At 42.6% G+C, this 22,279-nt stretch overlaps 1 protein-coding gene across 1 annotated transcript; it reads left to right on the forward strand.

Moving 5' to 3' along the window:
• The first annotated feature begins 18,836 nt into the window (after positions 1-18,836).
• Positions 18,837-21,590, forward strand: USP26 (ubiquitin specific peptidase 26). The gene has a single exon (XM_008156959.3). The coding sequence runs from the start codon at positions 18,837-18,839 to the stop codon at positions 21,588-21,590; it is 2,754 nt and encodes a 917-aa protein (XP_008155181.2).
• Positions 21,591-22,279: the final 689 nt, after the last annotated feature.

Raw genomic sequence — 22,279 nt, forward strand, 5'->3', positions numbered from 1 at the left:
AGAGCAGACCTCCCAGGCACCAGTGGGCAGGGATGTTGGAATTCTGGCATTCATGGATTTGCAATTGAGGTAACTGGTCCCTGGGCGTTGTGGTTGTAAGGTCCTGGGAGGCAGCCGAGATCTCCCCGGTTGAAGGTAAAGCTGGGGTCCTGATCACAATCAGTCTCTGATCACAGCTGTCTCCCCTTCAAGATGGCACAGTGTCTGTGGGAGAGTTGGCCGCTCTGGGAGAGATTTCAGCCTCAGTAGAGGCTGCCTGGTCACGGGGGGCTGGTCTGCCAGTCCCCAACAGTCCTTTGGAGTATAGCTGTCCCTCACTCACAAATACAAACACTCCCCACACATCCACGCACTCTCCTTTCGTTCTCTCACTCTCACACTATCTAGCAGCCTGCAGTCCCATCAGCAGCCATCTTGGATCTCCTCCACTCTCATTCTTATTAGTTACTTCCAGCTTTGTAGCCAGGGTGAGAATGAATAGAACATAAGGGAACATAGAAGGAAAATTGGAGAAGGATGTGTACAAGCAGTGGACAGATGTTTAGAAGCAGGGAGAAGAATTATAACTACTGAAATGAGAGCTGAATTCCTGGTAATCTGATTCTTCTACCCCACCCACCCTAATATTTCATGAGATTTTGGTCTTTCCATCTTTCTGTTCTCTGTTCCCATTTTACCCTTTCCGATCCATATTTATAATCACTCCCTTCTCTACACCTTCATCTCCCTTTCTCTTCTTACTTGGTTATTTGTGAATGGCAAAATCTCAAAGTTAAATTCAAGGCTCTGCCTATTGCACATATGTACCATGGTAGCTGGGCAGTTGAATGTAGTTGATGAAAACACACACCAATACTCTGATTGGTCTTACTATAAATTCATAACCTCAGTTGATCCTTTGTGCTATTCAGCAAAGCTACTGTTCATTCACTCTCCTGTTTTTTTACAAAACTTTCACACCTTCTTTCTCTTCAAATTTCTTGACTGTTCTCTAGACACACTGGCCTACTTTCTGTTTCTAACATGCCAAGCACACTTCCAAATGAGAGCCTTTTTTATTCAGTCTTCCTCCTGCCTGGGGCATTCTGCATCTATCTGTTTGCTCCTTCACTTTCTTTAAGACCCTGCTATGTCATCATTATAATTTGGACCTCCCAGACCATTTTACATAAGGCATCATGCCTATCCCCACCACCACCAGCATATCCTCTTCCCCTTTCTGTTTTCTTTAGCATTTATCACCATCTGTCATTCTATATATTTTATGTGTGTATAATTTCTATTTCACTGCTAGAATGTATAATTCCTATTTCACTGCTAGAATGAAAGGTTTTCTTTCTTTTTCTTTCTTTTTCAATTTATCGTTATTGTGGAATGTATTACAGATGTCCCTCTTTTTTCCCCCATTAACCCCCTCCACCCAACTCTTGCCTCCCTCCCACACTATTGTCTGTGTCCATGGGTTATGCATATATGCACACAAGTTCTTTGATCTCTTCTTGCCCCCCATCCTCCCACCCCCACCTTCCCTCTGAGATTCATCAATCTGTTGCATGATTCCATGTCTCAGTTTATTTTGTTCATTAGATTCCACATATAAGTGAGATCATGTGATACATATCTTTTTCTGAGTGGCTTATTTCCCTTAGTGTAATAATCTCCAGGTCTCTCCATGTTGTCTCAAAGAGTAAGAGTTCCTTCTTTTTATACAGCTCCATAATATAGAATGAAAGTTTTATGAGAGCAAATATTTTTCCTGTCATTTTATTCTTCTATACTTAAGCTTAACACAATGCTTGCCAGTATCCCATACATATTTGTTTAGGGAATTAATGGATAGATGAATGCCTGTTGGGGTTTCAGAATCCCCTCTTTCCATTTGCCAAACCCAGCATATTCAGCTACTCACCCTTTAATATTTTATATGGTTACTGTAATTTCCAAGCCCAAATTTAATACATGTCATCTAATTGGTGAATAAAATATCTTTTGTTTGGACTGTCTTGGGAAATCCAATGTGTTTTTTTTTTCAAGTCATACATCATTAATCTGAAGGATCAAAAACATTTACAACTTGAATAAACAGTATTGATATTTAGTCTGAATAAAAACCACATATTGTTAGTATATTCTACATAGAATCATACTTATAGAATGGAGTCCTCAAAGGAAGCATAGATGATAATTTTCCAGTTAGTTTAATGGGCTCTGATAGTAGAATTGGCTTATCCAATGCCACTATGTTAATTTGAAAATAAATGTTATTGTGCACCTGTTAGAATGGCTACCATCAATAAATCAACAAACAAGTGTTGATGAGGATGTAGATAAAAGGGAATCCCTGTACACTATTGGTGGGAATGCAGACTGGTGCAGCCACTATGGAAAACAATATGGATTTTCCTTAAAAATTTTAAAAATGGAGGAAGATGGCGACCGGCAGGAAGGTAGGGAGAGAGAGAGTGTGAGTGAGGAACCCATAGAGGAGAGTGTAGACGTGTGTGGTGTGTGTGTGTATGACCTAGGGTCAGTTAGATTCTGCAGGTCTTCCAAGGGGCTGCCTAACTGGGCAGTCCTAGACGGCGGAGCCCCGCGCACAAAGCGGACACATCTCCGCGCCTGGTGCGGACGCGAAGACCACGCCATCTTGAGAAACAGAGCTGCTTGAGACTCGGATCCTGGCTTCTGACACAAACCAGGACCCTGCAGCCACTGGGGACAGAGAACTGCTATCACAGCTTCAGACCAACAGACAACAAGAATCCAGACTTCCCGGCAGAATTCCGTGAGTCAAAGAGCCTATCCCCCCCCCCCCGTCCCCCCGCCACAGGCACGCAGACAGCGCCATTTTAACTGAAAGACCCACCCCTCGCCCAAGCCGCAGAACTTTGCTCAGGGACTCGCTCCCCCTCAGGGAATTTGGCTATCGTGGGACAGAAGCAGCTCCCTGTTGGGAAAATCTGTCAGTGTGCACAGAGGGCTCCCCTTCGGAGAATTTGGGGGAATTTGGCTTGCGGGTCACAGCTCCCCCTTCTGGGAATCTTAGTGCTTGCACAGAGGGGCTTCCCCTTTGGGGAATTTGGCGCACAGGACAGACTCCGCCCCCTTTCCGGGACTCCGGTAGAGTGCACGGAGCCAGCTCACCTTCAGGAAATTAAGAGTGTGCGCCCTAGCCGGTTTGGCTCAGTAGAGAGAGCATACACAGGACGCAGCTCCACTTCAGGGAATTTGGCATGCCGGACACAGCTGACTGGGATCCCTACTCACAGCACATTCACAATAAGAGCCAGCGATCCCAATTGTTGGTGCATGCACACACAGGGACCCTGATTCTCAATGAGAAACCACACAAGGCAACAGAGACTCTGACACTCGAGTCTTGGTGCAGAAACAGGGAAACTCTGACTCCTGGCACATGCTAAGGATCTCATTTTCGGCACATACCAACAGTGTGGTGCAGACAGGGCCCCTGATTCTAAGTGTGCACACGAGACCACACGGAACACTGGGGACACTGACCCTGGGCAAGTCTGGTTCCCACCAACCAAAGGCAGCCACACGTCCTAGTGTCAGAGCACTTCAGTGAAACTCGGGTGGAGCGAAGTCCCCACAGCACACGGCTCAGGTCCACGCAAACGGAAGCTTGAGCTTTCTGGTGATAGCCAGAATGGGGAAACGAAATAACTCACAGAGGAAAGAAAATGTGGAGTCGCCAAGAAAGGAAATCAGTGAAACTGAAGCTTGCAACATGACCGAAAAGGAGTTCAGAGTAATGGTCGTGGAATTTATACATCGGATGGATGAGAAAATCAACAACTTATGCAAGAATCAGGAAGAAATGAAAAGTAATATAGCTACAATCAAAAACACCATGGAAAGTTTCAACAGTAGACTACAAGAAGCAGAGGACCGAATTAGTGAGTTAGAAGATCAGGTACAGAAACAAGCTCAATCTGAACAGCAATTGGAGAAAAGAATTAAAAAGCAGGAGGAAAGCCTAAGGGAGCTTCGGGACAACATGAAACGAAGTAACATACGTGTAATAGGGCTGCCAGAAGGACAAGAAGAGCAGCAGGGATTAGAAAATCTATTTGAAGAAATAATGACAGAAAACTTCCCGGATATGGGAAAGATAAAAGTTACGCAAGTACAGAGAGTCCCAAGCAGGATCAACCCCAAAAGACCCACACCAAGACATGTCATAATTTCAATGGCAAATATAAATGATAAAGAGAGAATCTTAAAGGCGGCAAGAGAGAGACAGAGAGTTACCTACAAAGGAACACCCATCAGATTGTCAAATGATTACTCAACAGAAACACAACAAGCTAGAAGTGAATGGAAGGAGGTATACAAAGTGTTGCAAAGCAAAGGACTGAATCCAAGAATACTATATCCAGCAAGACTATCAATCAAAATTGAAGGGGAAATCAGGAGCTTTGCCGACAGAAAAAGGCTCAAGGAGTTTATCACCACCAAACCAGCAATGCAAAAATTGCTAAAGGGAATACTGTAAAAAGAAGAAATAAACAGGTAAGAAGGAATACAGACACAAAAATAGATATGACTACAAACAAATACCTTTCAGTAATAACTTTAAATGTAAACGGACTAAATGCTCCAATGAAAAGATATCGAGTAGCTGAATGGATAAAAAAACACGACCCATATATATGCTGTCTACAAGAGACCCACCTCAGAACAAGAGACTCACACAGATTGAAAGTGAAGGGATGGAAAAATATCTTTCAGGCAAATGGAAATGAAAAAAAAGCTGGGGTAGCAATACTTATATCTGACAAAATAGACCTCAAAGTAAATGCCATAACAAGAGATAAAGAAGGCCACTTCATAATACTAAAGGGAGAAATCCAACAAGAAGAAATAATTCTGGTAAACATATACGCTCCCAATATAGGAGCACCCAAATACATAAAAAAACTCCTGGAGGATTTCAAGGGAGAGATTAATAGCAATACAATCATAGTAGGGGATTTTAATACCCCACTATCACCACTGGACAAATCCTCTAAACAAAAAATCAGCAAAGAAACAGCAATCCTAAATGAATCACTAGACCAGATGTAATTAATTGACATTTTCAGAACATTTCACCCCAAAGCCACAGAATATACATTCTTCTCAAGTGCACATGGGTCATTTTCAAAGATAGACCATATGCTGGGTCACAAGCAAAGTCTCTTCAAATTCAAGAAGATAGAAATTATATCAAGCATCTTCTCAGATCACAGTGGCATAAAAGTGGAAATCAACTACAATAAATACAATCCAAAGAAATCAAACACATGGAGACTAAACAGCATGCTATTAAAAAGGACTGGGTCACCAGAGAGATCAAGGAAGAAATAAAAAACATCATGGCAACAAATGACAATGAAAACACAACAATCCAAAATCTATGGGACACAGCGAAAGCAGTCTTGAGAGGGAAGTTCATAGCTCTACAAGCCTATTGCAAAAAACAAGAAGCAATGGTAATAAATTACTTAACCCTACAACTCAAAGAGCTAGAAAAAGAGCAGCAAGAAAAGCCCAGTGTAACCAGAAGGAAGGAAATAACAAAGATCAGAGCGGAGATAAATGACATAGAGACCAAAGAAACAATACAAAAGATCAACAAAACCAAGAGCTGGTTCTTTGAAAGGATAAACAAGATTGATGGACCTCTAGCCACGCTCACCAAGAAGCAAAGAGAGAGGACCCAAATAAACAAAATCAGAAATGAAAGAGGTGAAATAACAACAGACCCCGCTGAGATACAAAGGATTGTTACAAAATACTACGAACAACTCTATTCCAATAAACTGGACAACCTGGAGGAAATGGACATATTCCTAGAAAAATATAACCTTCCAAAAATCAATCAAGAAGAATCTAAAGAGCTCAATAGGCCAATAACTATGGACAAAATTGAAGCAGTCATCAAAAAGCTTCCGGCAAACAAAAGCCCGGGGCCTGATGGCTTCACAGGAGAGTTTTACCAAACATTCAAGGAAGAACTAAAACCTATCCTCCTCAGATTATTCCAAAAATTTCAAGAGGAAGGAACACTTCCAGGCTCCTTCTATGAAGCCAGCATCACCCTAATACCAAAACCAGATAAAGACAACACAATGAAAGAGAATTACAGACCAATATCCCTCATGAACATAGATGCCAAAATCCTCAACAAAATTCTAGCAAATCGGCTCCAGCAGTACATCAGAAAGATCATACACCATGACCAAGTAGGATTTATCCCAGGAATGCAAGGTTGGTACAATATCCGCAAATCAATAAATGTGATACATCACATAAACAAATTGCGAGATAAAAATCACATAGTCATATCAATTGATGCAGAAAAAGCATTTGACAAATTCCAACACCCTTTCTTGATAAAAACTCTCAACAAGGTGGGAATAGAAGGCTCATAACTCAACATAATAAAAGCTATATATGATAAACCCACAGCTAACATCATACTCAATGGACAAAAACTAAAACCATTTCACCTAAGAACAGGAACAAGACAGGGATGCCCACTCTCACCACTCCTGTTTGACATAGTACTGGAAGTATTAGCCATTGCAATTAGACAAGAAGAAGAAATAAAAGGCATCCAAATTGGAAAAGAACAAGTAAAGCTGTCTTTATTTGCAGACGACATGATATTGTACATAAAAAATCCGAAAGACTCCGTCAAAAAACTAATAGACTTAATAAATGAATTCGGCAATGTAGCAGGATACAAAATTAATGCCAAGAAATCTATGGCCTTTCTATACACTAATAGTGAACTTACAGACAGAGAGACTAAAAAGGCAATCCCATTTACCATCGCACCAAAAAAATTAAGATACCTAGGAATAAACTTAACAAAGGAGGTAAAGGACCTATACGCAGAAAACTACAGGACACTGAAAAAAGAGATAGAGGAAGACGTAAACAGATGGAAGAACATACCATGTTCATGGATTGGTAGAATCAACATCATTAAAATGTCCATACTACCCAAAGCAATCTATAGATTCAATGCACTCCCCATTAAAATACCAATGGCATATTTCACAGACCTTGAAAGAACTCTCCAAAAATTCATCTGGAATAAAAAAAGACCCTGAATAGCCACAGCAATCCTGAGAAAGAAAAATAAAGTAGGCGCGATCTCAATACCAGATTTCAAGCTGTATTACAAAGCCACTGTTCTCAAAACAGCCTGGTACTGGCACAAGAACAGACATATAGATCAATGGAACAGAATAGAGAATCCAGATATCAACCCAAACCACTATGCTCAATTAATATTTGACAAAGAGGCATGAACATACAATGGAGTCAAGACAGTCTCTTCAATAAATGGTGTTGGGAAAATAGGACAGATAGATGCAAAAAAATGAAGCTTGATCACCAACTTACGCCATACACAAAAATAAACTCAAAATGGATACAGGACTTAAACATAAGACGGGAAACCATAAAAATACTAGAGCAATCCACAGGCAGCAAAATCTCAGACATATGCCAAAAGAAATTCTTCACTGACATTGCCCCTAGGGCAATGGAAGCTAAAGAGAAAATTAACAAATGGGACTACATCAAAATAAAAAGCTTTTTCACAGCAAAAGAAACCATCAACAAAACAACAAGAAGGCCTATATGGGAGTACATATTTGCAAATGGCATCACTGATAAAGGTTTAATCTCCAACATCTACAGGCAGCTTATACAACTTAATAAAAGGAAGATAAATGATTCAATTAAAAAATGGGCAACAGACCTAAATAGAATCTTTTCAAAAGAAGACAGAAGGAAGGCCAAGAGACACATGAAAACATGCTCAACATCACTAATTATCCGAGAGATGCAAATCAAAACAACAATGCGGTACCATCTCACACCTGTCAGAATGGCTATCATCAACAAATCAACAAACGACAAGTGTTGGCGAGGATGCGGAGAAAAAGGAACCCTCGTGCACTGCTGGTGGGAATGCAGACTGGTGCAGCCACTGTGGAGAACAGTATGGAGTTTCCTCAAAAAACTGAACATGGAACTCCCATTTGACCCAGTAATCCCACTCCTGGGAATATATCCTAAGAAACTAGAAACACCAATTGGAAAGAATATATGCACCCCTATGTTCATAGCAGCACAATTCACCATAGCTAAGATTTGGAAACAGCCTAGGTGCCCGTCAGCAGATGACTGGATCAGAAAACTGTGGTACATCTACACAATGGAATACTATGCTGCCATAAAAAAGAAGGAATTCTCATCATTTGCAGCAACATGGATGGAAATGGAGAACATTAAGTTAAGTGAAATAAGCCAGTCAATGAAAGAAAAATACCACATGATCTCATTCATTTATGGATAATAAAGAACATTATAAACTTGAACAAAAAGACAGATACAGAGACAGTAAAGCATCAAACAGACTGTCAAATTACAAGGGGAAAGTCAGGGAGAGGTGGGGGAGATAAGAGATCAATCAAAGGACTTGTATGCATGCATATAAGCATAACCAATGGATGAAAAACTCTGGGGGGTGAGGGCATACATGGGAGTGGGGTGGGGGTGGCAATGGTAAGATATGTACACATATAATACCTTAATAAAAAAAATTGAAAAAAAAATTAAAAATGGAACTGCCTTTTGACCTAGCAATCTGGGTATATATCCTAAGAATTGGGAAACATCAATCATAAAGAATATATGCACCCCTATGTTCATAGCAGTATTATTTACAATAGCCAAGATCTAGAAACAGCCCAAGTGCCTATTAGTAGATGGGTAGATAAAAAAAGCTGTGATAGAGAAACCAAGATGGCGGCATAGGTTAAACATCTAACCTACAGCCGGGCACAACAATTTCAAAAATACAACTAAAAGTCAAAACGGACATCATCCAGAACCACAGGAAAGCTGGTGGACTGAAATGCCCACAACTAGAAGGAAAGAGAAAACCACAAGGATAATCAGAGGAGCCATAAAAGCCTGAGGTATGGAGACACGGGCGGAGACACGAGCACGCGCGCGTGCGGGGAGGACGGAGCCGGAGAGGAAGGGGCGATTGACGGCCTGGCCGGCGTTCACTAGCAGGAAGGAGATAAAAGCTCCAGATTGCGCTGAACACCAGCTCCGACTGCACTGAACCCCAGTTCTGGGCGAAACCCTGGGAAGCCAGGCGCACGCTGGGGGAATGAATCTGGGCTATGGGGCGCAGGCACAGAGGAGCAGCGGAAGGCAGAGCTCCAGAGGCGTGCACGGGAAGGTGCGCAGAAGAGGGATGGTTGCCTGTGCCGCTGAAGCGCCAGACTGCGCTGAGACCCAGTTCCAACTACACTGAAACCCAGTTCCAGGCGAGAATCTGGGAATCCAGATTCATTAGGGGAGAGACTAGACTGTTTGGCAGCGGGCGAAACTCCAGGGCACGTTTCTCTCAGAGGTGTTTGCAGTGAGTACAGAGGGACACAGACACAGGAACCTCATAGGGCGGGGCTGACAGGAAGCCAAGGTTGTAGGCTCCACCCTGTAACTCCGCCCCATCCAAGCTGAGCAGAGGCTTTTCCCTGCTGAGTGCCTCAGGCAGTAGCTGACCTACACTACATTGGAGACCCAGAAACGAGGGCATCTAGTGGTCGGTGTGAGATGACACCAGATTTCAACCACGCGCACAAGGGACACATTCAGGAGGCAGACTCAGTGAGCGCCAAAGCATTGCTGCATCAAGACCCGGCCCATAAACATGTCTCCTGCACAGCAACTCTTCCTATATAGACAAAGAGGGTCCTCATGGCCAATTGGCCTGGAGGACAATTCCTCCCAGTGACACCAACAACAATCAAGATTTAACTATACAAAGGAGGACCAAGATGGAGGCATAGGGCGGAAGCCTGATCGTTGCCTACCGCAACAATTTTGAGACTACGACGGGAGAGCAGAGCAGACACCATCCAGAACCACCGGAGGGCTGGCTGAGAAGATGCTCTACAACTAGAATAAAAGAGAGGGGTACGTGGGATGATGCTGACGCCGGTGACCCAAAGTCCACACTTTAAGAACTACGGCTCAGGCGACACAAGGGCGGCCTGGAACGTGCTCGGCGCAGTTCCCCCGGTGGTCTCCGGCTGAGGGGACGGCTCCACTCGCTGCCGAGCATGGACAGACGAGCCCCTGGGAGACATGGGGTGGGAGACTCCGCGCTTGCTGTCCTCCGAGTCCTTCAAGAATCTTAATGCCCCGGAAGGGGCCAGGTGCGCACGCTTGGCGACCGGCCACCGCTGCAGACCCAAGGGCCGACGCAGCAACACCGGATCAGCCCGCCGCCACGCACCGGGCACACCGGAGCTTCGCTGAGCCCGCCGCCCAACGAGTTCTGCGGCAGCCACACTGGAGCTCTGAGAAAATGACCGAAGGAATTGCTGAGAGGGAATTGACCAACAGGAATTGGGATCAAGAAGACGAAACCCCACTGAGACCCGGGTCCAGGCGAAGCTGCGAGCCTCTGGGCTCAGGTGTGGTCATACGCCCTTGGGTCTAGGTGAGGCCTCACGCCCCTGGTTCTGGGTGAGGCCACGTGCCCCTGGGTCCAGGAGAAGCCGGAATCCGGGTTCGGATGAGGCCATGTGCCCCTGGATCCGGGTAAGGCTGGGTCCCGGGTCCGGGTGAGGCCGTGCGCGCCTGGATCCGGGTGAGACCATGCGGCCCGGGGTCTGGGAGAGGTCACGCGCCCCTGGGTCCGGGTGAGGCCACGTGCCCCTGGGTCTAGGTGAAGCTAGATCCCGGGTCCGGGTGAGGCCGTGTGCCCCTGGATCCGGGTGAGGCTGGGTCCAGGGCCCGGGGGAGGCCATGTGCTCCTGGGTCCGGGTGAGGCCATGTGCCCCTGGGTCTGGATGAAGCTGGAGCCCGGGTCCGGGTGAGGCCATGTGTCCCTGGAACCGGGTGAGGCCTCGCGCACCGAGGTCCAGGTGAGGCCACACGCCCCTGGGTCTGGGAGAGGCCACGCGCCCCCGGGTCCAGGTGAGGCCACATTCCCCTGGGTATAGGTGAAGCTAGATCCCGGGTCCGGGTGAGGCCGTGTGCCCCTGGATACGGGTGAGGCCTCGCGCACCTAGGTCCGGGTGAGGCCACGCGCCCCTGGGTCTGGGAGAGGCCACGCGCCCCCAGGTCCAGGCGAGGCCATGTGTCCCCGGGTCCGGGTGAGGCCTCGCGCACCTAGGTCCGGGTGAGGCCACGCGCCCCTGGGTCTGGGAGAGTCCACGTGCCCCCGGGTCCAGGCGAGGCCATGTGTCCCCGGGTCTGGGTGAGGCCTCGTGCACCTAGGTCCGGGTGAGGCCACGCACCCCTGGGTCTGGGAGAGGCCACGTGCCCCCGGGTCCAGGTGAGGCCATGTGTCCCCGGGTCCGGGTGAGGCCTCGCGCACCTAGCTCCGGGTGAGGCCACGCGCCCCTGGGTCTGGGAGAGGCCACGCGCCCCTGGGTCTGGGTGAGGCCATGTGTCCCTGGATCCGGGTGAGTCCTTGCGCACCTAGGTCCGGGTGAGGCCACGCGCCCCTGGGTCTGGGAGAGGCCACGCGCCCCCGGGTCCAGGTGAGGCCATGTGTCCCTGGATCCGGGTGAGGCTTGGTCCCAGGTCTGGGTGAGGCCTCGCGCCCCTGGCTCCGGGTGAGGCCATGTGCCCCTGGATCCGGGTGAGGCCTCGCGCACCTAGGTCCGGGTGAGGCCACGCGCCCCTGGGTCTGGGAGAGGCCACGCGCCCCCGGGTCTGGGTGAGGCCATGTGTCCCTGGATCCGGGTGAGGCCTCGCGCACCTAGGTCCGGGTGAGGCCACGCGCCCCTGGGTCTGGGAGAGGCCACGCGCCCCTGGGTCTGGTTGAGGCCACGTGCTCCTGAGTCCGGGTGAAGCCGTGCCCCTGGGTCCGGCCGAGACCAAACCAGAAGGAGTCGGACCTCCGTTACCACCATTTGTCCACCATCCAGAGCTGAGGGGTCAGTGCTGACATGTACACATAAGGAACTGGTGGACATTGAAATTGGGTCTCAAAAGCACTGTTGGCCCAGAAAGAAACTCACTACAGACTGATTCATTTGCCTGTCAGCATAACTATTATTGCTCATCTCACATTCAGTTCTTATAAGTATATCTGTAGTGACACATGATCTCGCTCATCTAGGGGAAATGATGAACAACATAGACTGATGAACAAGAACAGAACTAGAAACAAGGAGGCATCGATCGGACTATTGGGCCTCAGAGGGAAGATAGGGGAGGTTGGGGGGAGGGGGGAGAGATCAACCAAAGGACTTGTGTGCATGCATATGAGCCTATCCAACGGTTAAGTTCAACAGGGGGTTGGGGCATCCGTGGGGAGGGGTGTGGGATGGGAATGGGGGGATGAGGACAAATATGTGACACCTTAATCAATAAAGAAATTTTTAAAAAAAGCTGTGATACATTTACATAATGGAATACTATGCAGCTGTAAAAAATACGGAACTCTTTTTGCGATAGCATTGATAGACCTGGAGATTATCATGCTAAGAAAAATAAGCCAGACAAAGAAAGACAAATACCAAGTGATCTCACTTATATGTGGAAAATAATGAACAAAATAAACTGACGAGCAAAATAGAACCAGAGGCATGGATGCATGGAACAGATTGACAGAAGTCAGAAGGGAGGAGGATGAGCGGCCAGCCTGGATGAAAGAAGGTGAAGAGATTAGCCAAATAACATGTATGCATGGCCCATGGACACAAACACCAGTGTGGTGATGGCCAAAGAGAGGTAGTGGGACCTGGGTGGAGGTTGGTAAAGGGGGGTAACCAAGGGGGGCATCTGTAATCGTGTCAACAATAAACAAAAATAAACGTTAGTTGAAGTTGTTTGGTTTTTCAAAGCTCTTCCTTATGATTATTGGGGTACCCAGAAGTTACTGGAAACTTCTACAGTAATTATATGACCTAGTCTTTTCTACTTACTGCCTACAGGGACTTATACACTACCTCATTGGTCTTTCATCATTTCTATCTAGTGAGGCTTGTTTGGGTAACTGAGTAGAAATCTCTCACCACATGTTGGATATGTCTTTGTTCTTCTCGCATGTTTCAAACATAAATCCCTGATTTTATATGTGATCATAGTTATAATCAGATGTCACTGGGAGACATCTAACCTAGAGATGTTATTTTTTCATAGTTATTGAGCCTAAAGGGCCTTCTAGGGTTTATTTATCTACCTTCAAATGTTCTGCTTTTGCGATGAATGCCTTGGGAGTGAGAAATGCATGTTCAGATTTAAAAAGTATATTCTCATTGGTTCTCAAGTGTTTCTTGCTCTTGAAATTATGAAAGCATGAAATGGTAGGAAATACAAATACAGGTTACAGAGGGTAAATACTCGAAAAACCTGAAAAGTTCTCATTAAATGATCTTAATATAGAATTAATATTCTGGGTTTCTGGGTTCTTGGGCTGTTAGGCATTCTCCCCAAGGGCCAATTTCGCATTTGCTCTATAAATATGAGGCCAAGCCTCATCATTTTGTAGAGTTGAGGTAGGTCTGAGAAATCTCACTCCAAGAGATCTTCTCTTTTACAAAACACTGCTCCCACCCTGGGTATGTGTCAAGCTCCAGAAAATGGCAGTGAAAGGACATTCCTGCAGATCCTTTGTCCCCACAGGGAGAAAGTCCTTTTTTATTGTGATGTTTACACTTGATATTTAGAGTCTAATGTTATTTAGGTACTGTAAGTGCTCACATCCTTTTTGTCCCTGAGAGCACTGGCCACAATACCCAGCATGGATCAGACACTCAGGAAATCATAATACACAGCATAGAGCAAATTTTCAGCAAGTATTAAATGACCAAGAAGATTACTGTAAAGTGGATTAGTAAATTAACAGTGAAGCAGACCATTTGTACTAGGAGTTTTTATCCTTACAACCAGCTTATTGGCACCGTAGGTCATGGCCCCAGATTTCATAGGAGTAGTGCAGCTTTATGAGTTTCTGGCTATGTTTTAAGATTAGCAGCTATCCCAGTGTGTTGCACTAGTAGTAGATCAGTCAAATATAATGGACTGAGTTTATAGGTAAAATGAGAGAAAGGCACTTTGGCTTTCATAACTTTTAAAAAAATGTTTTTGTAATTAATTGTAGAGAGAAGAAGGGATAGTGAGAGAGAGAGAGAGAGAGAGAGAGAGAGAGAGAGAGAGAGAGAAATCAGTGTGAGATAAAAGCATCCATAAGCTGCCTCCTACACTGGGGATCGAACCGGCAACCCGGGTATGCGCCCCAACTGGCAATCAAATCCACCACCTTTTGATGCACTGTCCGACACTCCAACCAACTGAGCTACACCAGCCTGGGCTGACTTTTGAATATAGTTGTCATCCATATATTTTGAATTTGGTGTGGGAGTGGCAAGGGAGGAGGGATATCACTACTGCTGAAGTTTATTTTAGGCTCTATAGAATAGTCACATAGTGCTCTTCAGTGGAATCTTAGAGAACTGATACATTTTAGTTTAAAACCTTCTTAAAAAGAGCAATCAAAGGAAGCCCCCCAAACCTTTGGGTGATGAGGAAGAATCAAGCAGGTGATTTAAGCTTAAAATGTGCTAGGAAAAGTGAGCAGTGGTTAGATCCTTCAGCTGTGCATCAGCAAGATGTTTCTTAATCTTAATGCTCAGTGGGCTCAAAGAAGTCTCCTTTATTCTGGATTGGAATGTAAGCAGGTTGAACTGTGAAGAATGAGTGAACATTTTTTGATACAGGTGCCTCTTAAATGTGTTTTTGAAGGCAGGGAATGGAAATGTCAAGAGGGTCTGAAATTATTTCAGCTATCATTAGAAATTACAATTCTTGATAAATACAGATCAGCTGAGATTAAAATTTTTGAATGCAGACTTGGGTTACATGTTCATTTTCCCAAGTGGTTAAAATTGGAACAATTAATACTTTTTTGTGTGTGGAGAAGAAATAGTTTAAACTATTACTAACCATTAAAGTAGGACAATGAGAACTATATATAAATAATACAGATTACTTGAATTTGCAATTATGCTTGAATGTTTTTGCAGCTCCATTTTCACCATGATAAATATGATTGTCTTCTCACCTTGATTCATGTACACTTTGTATATGGATGGGTGCAATCCCAACTCCTCTGAACATAGGTTAATAGATAAAATATTTGATGAAACAAAAAATCTCATTAATTGATTCCACGAATTTTTAGTTTTTGGTAATTTAGACAGGGACTGAGCAGAAGTTTCCTTTGGTATTACTCATAAAAACCAGATTTGCTGAGCAAGTTAATAACATAGACAAGATTTAAGAAGAGTATTTAACAAGATTTAAGAAGAATATGTAGAGAAAACATAACTTCCAATCAATTCTTGATCATAGCGTTCTGATATAAGCATTTGTTGTGTTATGTGCAACTATTTATTAACTCAGATTGGTTCACTACTTAGTTATCCAGAAATTTTTAATTTTTAGTGATTAAGTATATCTGAACCTCCCCCACTGGTTTGAGTATAGGGATTTCGCTCAGGTTATGTGGGCCCTATGGCCAGAGCTAGCTGTAGGAACCTCTCTAATCTATATATGATGGGCAAGAAATTGCTATTTATACTTATTTTTCTCAATGAGCTAGATACTCTAGAGTTGACCATGGTGTCTGTGGGATATTGGTCACTAATATAACTTTTTTGGAGTCACTAGGGTGTCCTATAGAGGGCTAAGTGTGGAAGAAGCAGGCAGCGGGGGGCATTGATTTTGATACCTCATAGCCTAAATTTTTGGAGGATCACTAAACAATGTCTTTTTAACATATGTGTTCAGGGCTCAATACAAGTGGGTTTATTTTTGTGGCCATTGGAAGGAGCCATTGCACAGAGAAATATTCATCACCAACAGGGTGATGTATTAGTTGTTAGGGACAGCAGTATATCAGACATCCATTTTAATATCTTCCTAGAAAATTCAGGGCTTTGGAAATAATTCCTTTACTTATTTCGTACTCAAAAGTCTGTCCTTATCTTGAACACCTTGTCACATATGATGTTTTTGGAAAGCTGGGATATTTGGCTGAAAGTTTTCTGTATATTTTTTACCATTTGACCATGTTGACCATTTGAAAAGCAGAGTTAGTTACTCATTTGGGGGCCTTTTTTTCTACCTTTTTCTGGAACACTTAGTGGTTCTACTTTGACTTTTTACATGTAGGGTGCGGTGATCATAGTGCAGTGTCATGGTACTATTCCTCATAATCTGACTGGACTTTCTCTTTCCTTACATCAATGACTTGCTGTCTTACTGTTTCCTTTTACTTACTTTCTGCTAGAGTGATGTTAGGGACCCCACCAGATACTGAGCAGAATTGTCAGATGCATCTGGCTTGCCCTGAAGCAGGCAGTGTACATAGAAATGTTAATATGCAAAGAATTGAGGCTACAGATTTATCATTAGTGAGACTAATTAAATGTTGCTAAGGGGAAGATGAGTGGTGTGTTTTCAAAGCCTAAGAACTTGTTTGGAGAGTTCTTGGACTGAAGTTCAGAATGCTGCAAGTTCTCATGCCAGAAATGACTCAACTTAGGCAAATTTGATACAACCAACTTGTCGACATATATGTCTCACTGGTGGTTTAGAAGGGAAGGCAACTGGGGAGTAGAGAAATGGGATTACTTCAAGAAATTGACCTACTCTAGCTTGAGGAAGGTGAATACTAGGCACTTTATGTTAGATGCAAAATGTTATCAATTGGTGGAGAATGTGGAAGCAATTTTAGCCAATCAGAAGAACAATGCTAGACTCTGATTATGAAAATGGTTACTTTACAGTTGAATTCCATGTTGTCTGGAGCACAAAACAGATCTCACACTTACTTGCCCAGGTTCTGGGTAAAATGCCTTGTATTTACTTGTCCATGGATGGCTAAGTATGTTTGATGGTATTCACATAATAATTTCTGGAAAAGAGATTATGAGACCTAAGACCTGCTAGAAGTTGTTTCATATGATTTTCCCATTTGCTTATGTTTGAGGTCCAGGTATACTATATGGCTTCATGACAGTACTCCTCAGCCCAGCTGACCCTTGGAATCTACTGGTGATTCTACTTTAGACAGGTGAATATGAACATACTTGCAGGTATGAGCAAAGCAGGACCAAAGATCCTGGAGATGGTCTGTTTAGTACATATTGCACCCATGTTGAGCACAATGTTTACTTCTAGGCCATACAGTGATGCATTAAGGAACAGAAAGTAGAAATATGTTAATTAAGACTTAGTAAGAAATTTATAGATCTTTGAGTGCTAACTTGGTTTTGCCCCTGTTATAATGGCCAAAAGTACACCAGGCCATTGACTTATTTCCTTTTTTAACCTGGGGAATTCTTCACTCTACATAGATTATACTGACCTTGAAACTTTGGACATGCCTCCATAGGAACAGTAAAGGCAACATTGGAGCCAAAAAGAAATTCTCCACTCATCACATCCTGTTTTTATAAATCTTTTATACTTGTGTTTGTTTATTCAGTAGTAAAGCACAGTAAACACAATCTTGAACTGATTCTCTGTCATAATTTTAACAAACTTTCAAAATTGTGATGAGTTTTTCATGGTCTTGCTCAGCATGACTTCAAATTTTTAATTACCGGGCACTTATCATGAAAATGTGGATATCTTAGACCATACCAGGTCATCTTAGCTTGTGGGAGCTAGAGATAGCCTGTTCTCTGATACCTGCTTTAAGCAGTGATAGTTTAGGATCCCACATGGGGTAGAGAGTGTAGACTTTCCCCAGTTTCATGTGAAAGAAAGGAACTTAACTGCATTTGGAAGGAGGTAGATTGATTAACTATTAGTGGCCCATGTATAAAGTCCTCTAGATTTCTGGATATCAAGAGATATTCATCTGGCCCTGGCCAGTGTGGCTCAATTGGTTGGAGTGTCACCAGTAAACTGAAAGGTTTTGGGTTTGACTACTGGTCAGGGCATGTACCTAGATTGCAGGTTTGATTCCCTGTCAGGGAGTATATGGGAGACAACTGATCAATGTTTCTCTCTCATCTCATCTCATTTCATATCTATCTATATCTATATCTATATCTATATCTATATCTATATCTATATCTATATCTATATCTATATCTATATCTATATCTCTCCATTCCTTTCTCTCTAAAATCAATAAACCTATCCTTGGGTGAGGATTAAAAATAAAACAGAGATATTCATCTGTTATTGGGTTGAGGGCCACATAGTACCTCCTAATTTCTTATTCACTTATTGTGGTTACCCTGTGGGATCATTCTATGACAGGGGGATTAATATATTATATACATACACTTGAGACACTGTTCATTATGCTCTTCACCTATGTATTGAAAGCCTTACAAGTGTTTAATTATGTCAGTTGAAGTGGGGAAATTAATACAGAATTAATTTAGTATTGCAGTGGAAAAGAGATTTAGTGTATGGGAGTAGAGTTTGAATTCTAGCCAAACATTTCTATGATAGCTTAAATAATTTTTTTCTTAATTGTTTTTCAGTAGTGGCCCTACTTTGGGAATCAAGACTCTGCCCTCATGCAACTGTGGACAGCTCTTGAAGGATATTGGTTTTATCACTAAAGATGTGGGTATCCAGAACCTGAAGAGGCTCTAGTATAAAACCAACACTGGAAATAGAATCACTCAGTATAGAGAACTAAAGTACCATTGCTTTAGTATTGTCTCCAGAGGTGAATTTGCAAAACAATTTGGAACTTCAAGGTTGTCAATAATTCAGGATACATATATTTTATTTATAAAGAAAATATGGCTGCTATAATAGTACATGGTTTTGTTCAAATATGGAACATGGAGACTGGGATGTCTAAATCGAAAGAAGCATTTATTGAAACAATGAAAAGAAAGAAGAAAGTTAGATTGGTAATTCATTTCAGCACTGGAGAATATGCAACTTTTCAGCTAAGTAATAATATTAAAAATGTAGTCTTTAGATCCTATGGAGAAAATCAAAATTACCTGCATTTAACTTTCCAAAATAATAGCTTCTTGTTTATTAAAAAATTATCTTCTAGAGATGCTGAAAATTTGACAATGTTCCTAGATAAAGTCCATCAAAATAATCTTCAATCACCCATGAGAACTGATAGGGGTGGAGGTGTCTTTGCCAGCATAAAAACACAGAAGAAAATCAATAAAACTTTATTTAGCAAAATCTATCAGAAGTTAATAAGTGGATTTCTTGAGCCAGGAGAAGGAAGTAGAACACCTGACCTTCAGAAGTTGCCTTTGGATACATCAGAATCATCAATGCTTACTTGTAAAGAGTTATTAAAAGAGGGATTGGGGAAGAGAAAAAGGATGGCCTCATCTGATTCAGAGATATATGAGAAATTTCAGGAAGAGAATAAATCTGTAAGAAACAAGAAATCCAAGACAAATCCCTTGAAGTATGTAGTTGATGATGAGAAGGAAGAAATGTGGTTGAAAGAGTTAAAAGAAAGTAAGAAATTGGATTATTTATTAGAGACCAATTCTACTGGAAACCCTTACCTAGATGGCACTTGTTTTCTTCAAACTCTCTCTGAGAAAATATATTTGACACTTCTATTGAAATCATTGTGTAGTGAGGATGATCCAGAGTGGGAGAGACTCAAGATGACCTTTGACTTTTACCCAGAGAAACTATGTCAAGGCCTCCCCAATTTGGGAAACACCTGTTACATGAATGCAGTTTTACAGTCCCTATTTTCTATTCCATCTTTTGCTTATGATTTACTCTATCAGGGTTTCCCATGGAGTAAAATTCCCCTTGATGCTCTTAGCATGTGCCTGTCACATTTGCTTATTTTGAAAGACATTTATAGCATAAAAACCAAGGAGAAATTACTTGTCAATATTAAAAATGCCATTTCAACAGTTGCAGAGGTATTCTCTGACAACACACAGAATGATGCTCATGAGTTTTTAGGTCACTGTTTAGATCAGATGAAAGGCAACATGGAAAAATTAAATACAATTTGGAAGACTAAAATTGAATCTGAGGAAGAAGATTCACCCCAGCAGTTTTTTGCTGACAATGCTGTCACCAAAAGGCTTGTTTGTCCTGTCATCACTAATTTTGAGGTTGAGTTGCTGCACTCTATTACTTGTAAAGCCTGTGGTCAGGTTGTTCTCAAGACAGAAGTTAGCAATTATCTCTCCATCAACCTTCCCCAAGGAACAAAAACACATCCTTTGTCTATTCAATCTACTTTTGATCTTTTCTTTGGAGCAGAAGAGATTGAGTATAAATGTGGAAAGTGTAACCACAAGACTTCTGTTTCAATGCACAAATTCAGTAGGCTACCCAGGGTTCTCATTATTCATCTGAAACGCTATAGCTTTAATAAGTTTTGGTCATTAAGGAAGGATGACCAGGAAGTCATTGTTTCTAAATATTTAAAGTTGTCTTCTCATTGCACTGAAAGTACCAAACCACCTTTTCCCTTGAACAAAAATGTACATATTAGGGATTTACAATTCTTAAAATTCTTCCAAAAGATTAATTTTGAAATTCTTAGGTCATTGACACCTTCAATAAAATTGACCTCAAAATCCAAGGATTGCCTGGCTCCACACATTGAATCAGACAAAGAGTCTGAACCACAAAAGTACCAGATTTTTGGGTTAAGCAAAGAACAGAAGCAAAACAACCTGAGAAAACACTCTCAACTGACTACAACAGAGTCCATATTGGTAAACTCAGGATATGGTGCAGCAATTGAAAAAGAGCTAATAGTACCAGGCTTAATGAGGAATCTGGAAAATACTAACCTTACTGTGGTCTGTGAAGATGAAGGTAAACCCACCAGTGGCCCAGACACATCTGCAGAAGTTCATCTTCAAGAAGTCCCTAGAAATCCAAAACTGAAGAAATATGAGAAAGCCAATATGTTTGCAGCTGTTGATAGTATCACGGAGACTACTAAAGATTTTTATGAAGATAAAAAAAACAGAATTTCAGAAGAGTTCTCAAATGTACCTGGACATACTCAGCAGTGTGAAAAGGTGAGAATCTATGAAGAAGCCCTTTGGCAGGCACTGCTTCAAAGCCTTCCAAAGACAGATGCCCAGTGGCACACAGATAACCTTACAAGACCTACAGAACTAAGTCTCCAGGAGGCCAATATGAATTCCCTAGGTGCATTGTGTTCCAACAAAAGCCTGGGACACAAAGACTTTTTAGCTAAGAAGAAGACAGAAGCTAAAGCCAAGAAACCAAATCCCAAGATAAGAGATTGTTATGCTTATCGGCTCATTGGTGTTATTAGCCATCTTGGGAATACCCTAAATTCAGGCCATTATATCAGTGATGCCTATGACTTTGAGAGGCAAGTCTGGTTCACTTATAATGATATGCAAGTGTCAAGTATCCAGGAAGTTCTGATGCGGGAGGCTAGGCTTAGCACTGGGTACATCTTCTTTTACATGCACAATAAGATTTTTGAAGAGCTGTTGGGAAGGGAAGAGAACTCCCAGCCTCATAGCACAAAGGCAGGGAAAAACCATCAGAAAAAATAAGGACAAACTCCTAGTTGCACAAATCTGCATGACTGCTTCACTAGCTACCACTTCTTCCATGGAAAGAAAATTCTGAGCTTTAGCCGAAGATGCAGAAGCAATTAGCATCTAGGACCAAAGTTCAAGCAGAAACACTTATGGCAAATCTCCATTCTAACCCTGACATAGACACCTCAATCCCACAGTTCCAGTTGATCAACATCCTTTTCTGCTAGTGTACTAGAATTGTGCTTTCCATATTCTAATGCAGTGGATTCCAAGTGCGGTCCTTGAACCAACAGCATCAAAAGCATGGAGGAACTTGCTAAAATGAAAATTCTTATTCTATTATAGAGCTGCTTATTCAGAACCTCTGGAGGATGGGATGGGCAGCAATTTCATGTTGATCCTGATGCTTGAGAAAGTATGAGAACCACTACTGTAGTGCGTACAGTGTATTGGTGTGCTTTGATGTATATTTGAAAATGTTTATATTTTGTAATGGGGTTTGATTACATCTTTTCTTTATTATATTCATGTATGTATTTTCTTTGTAAACCTGTTAATATCAAAACACAAAAAATTACTCCTTTGCTGATCATACTTAGCAATTTGATAGAAAAGTAGATTCTGGGTTCCTGGCAAAATAAGATAAAACAGTTGTTAAGGTCCCAGCAATAAAAAAAAAAGTAGTTGTTGGTATCCTGGCA

This window comes from Eptesicus fuscus, chromosome 1 (assembly GCF_027574615.1).
Source record: "Eptesicus fuscus isolate TK198812 chromosome 1, DD_ASM_mEF_20220401, whole genome shotgun sequence".
Classification (NCBI taxonomy): Eukaryota; Metazoa; Chordata; class Mammalia; order Chiroptera; family Vespertilionidae; genus Eptesicus; species Eptesicus fuscus.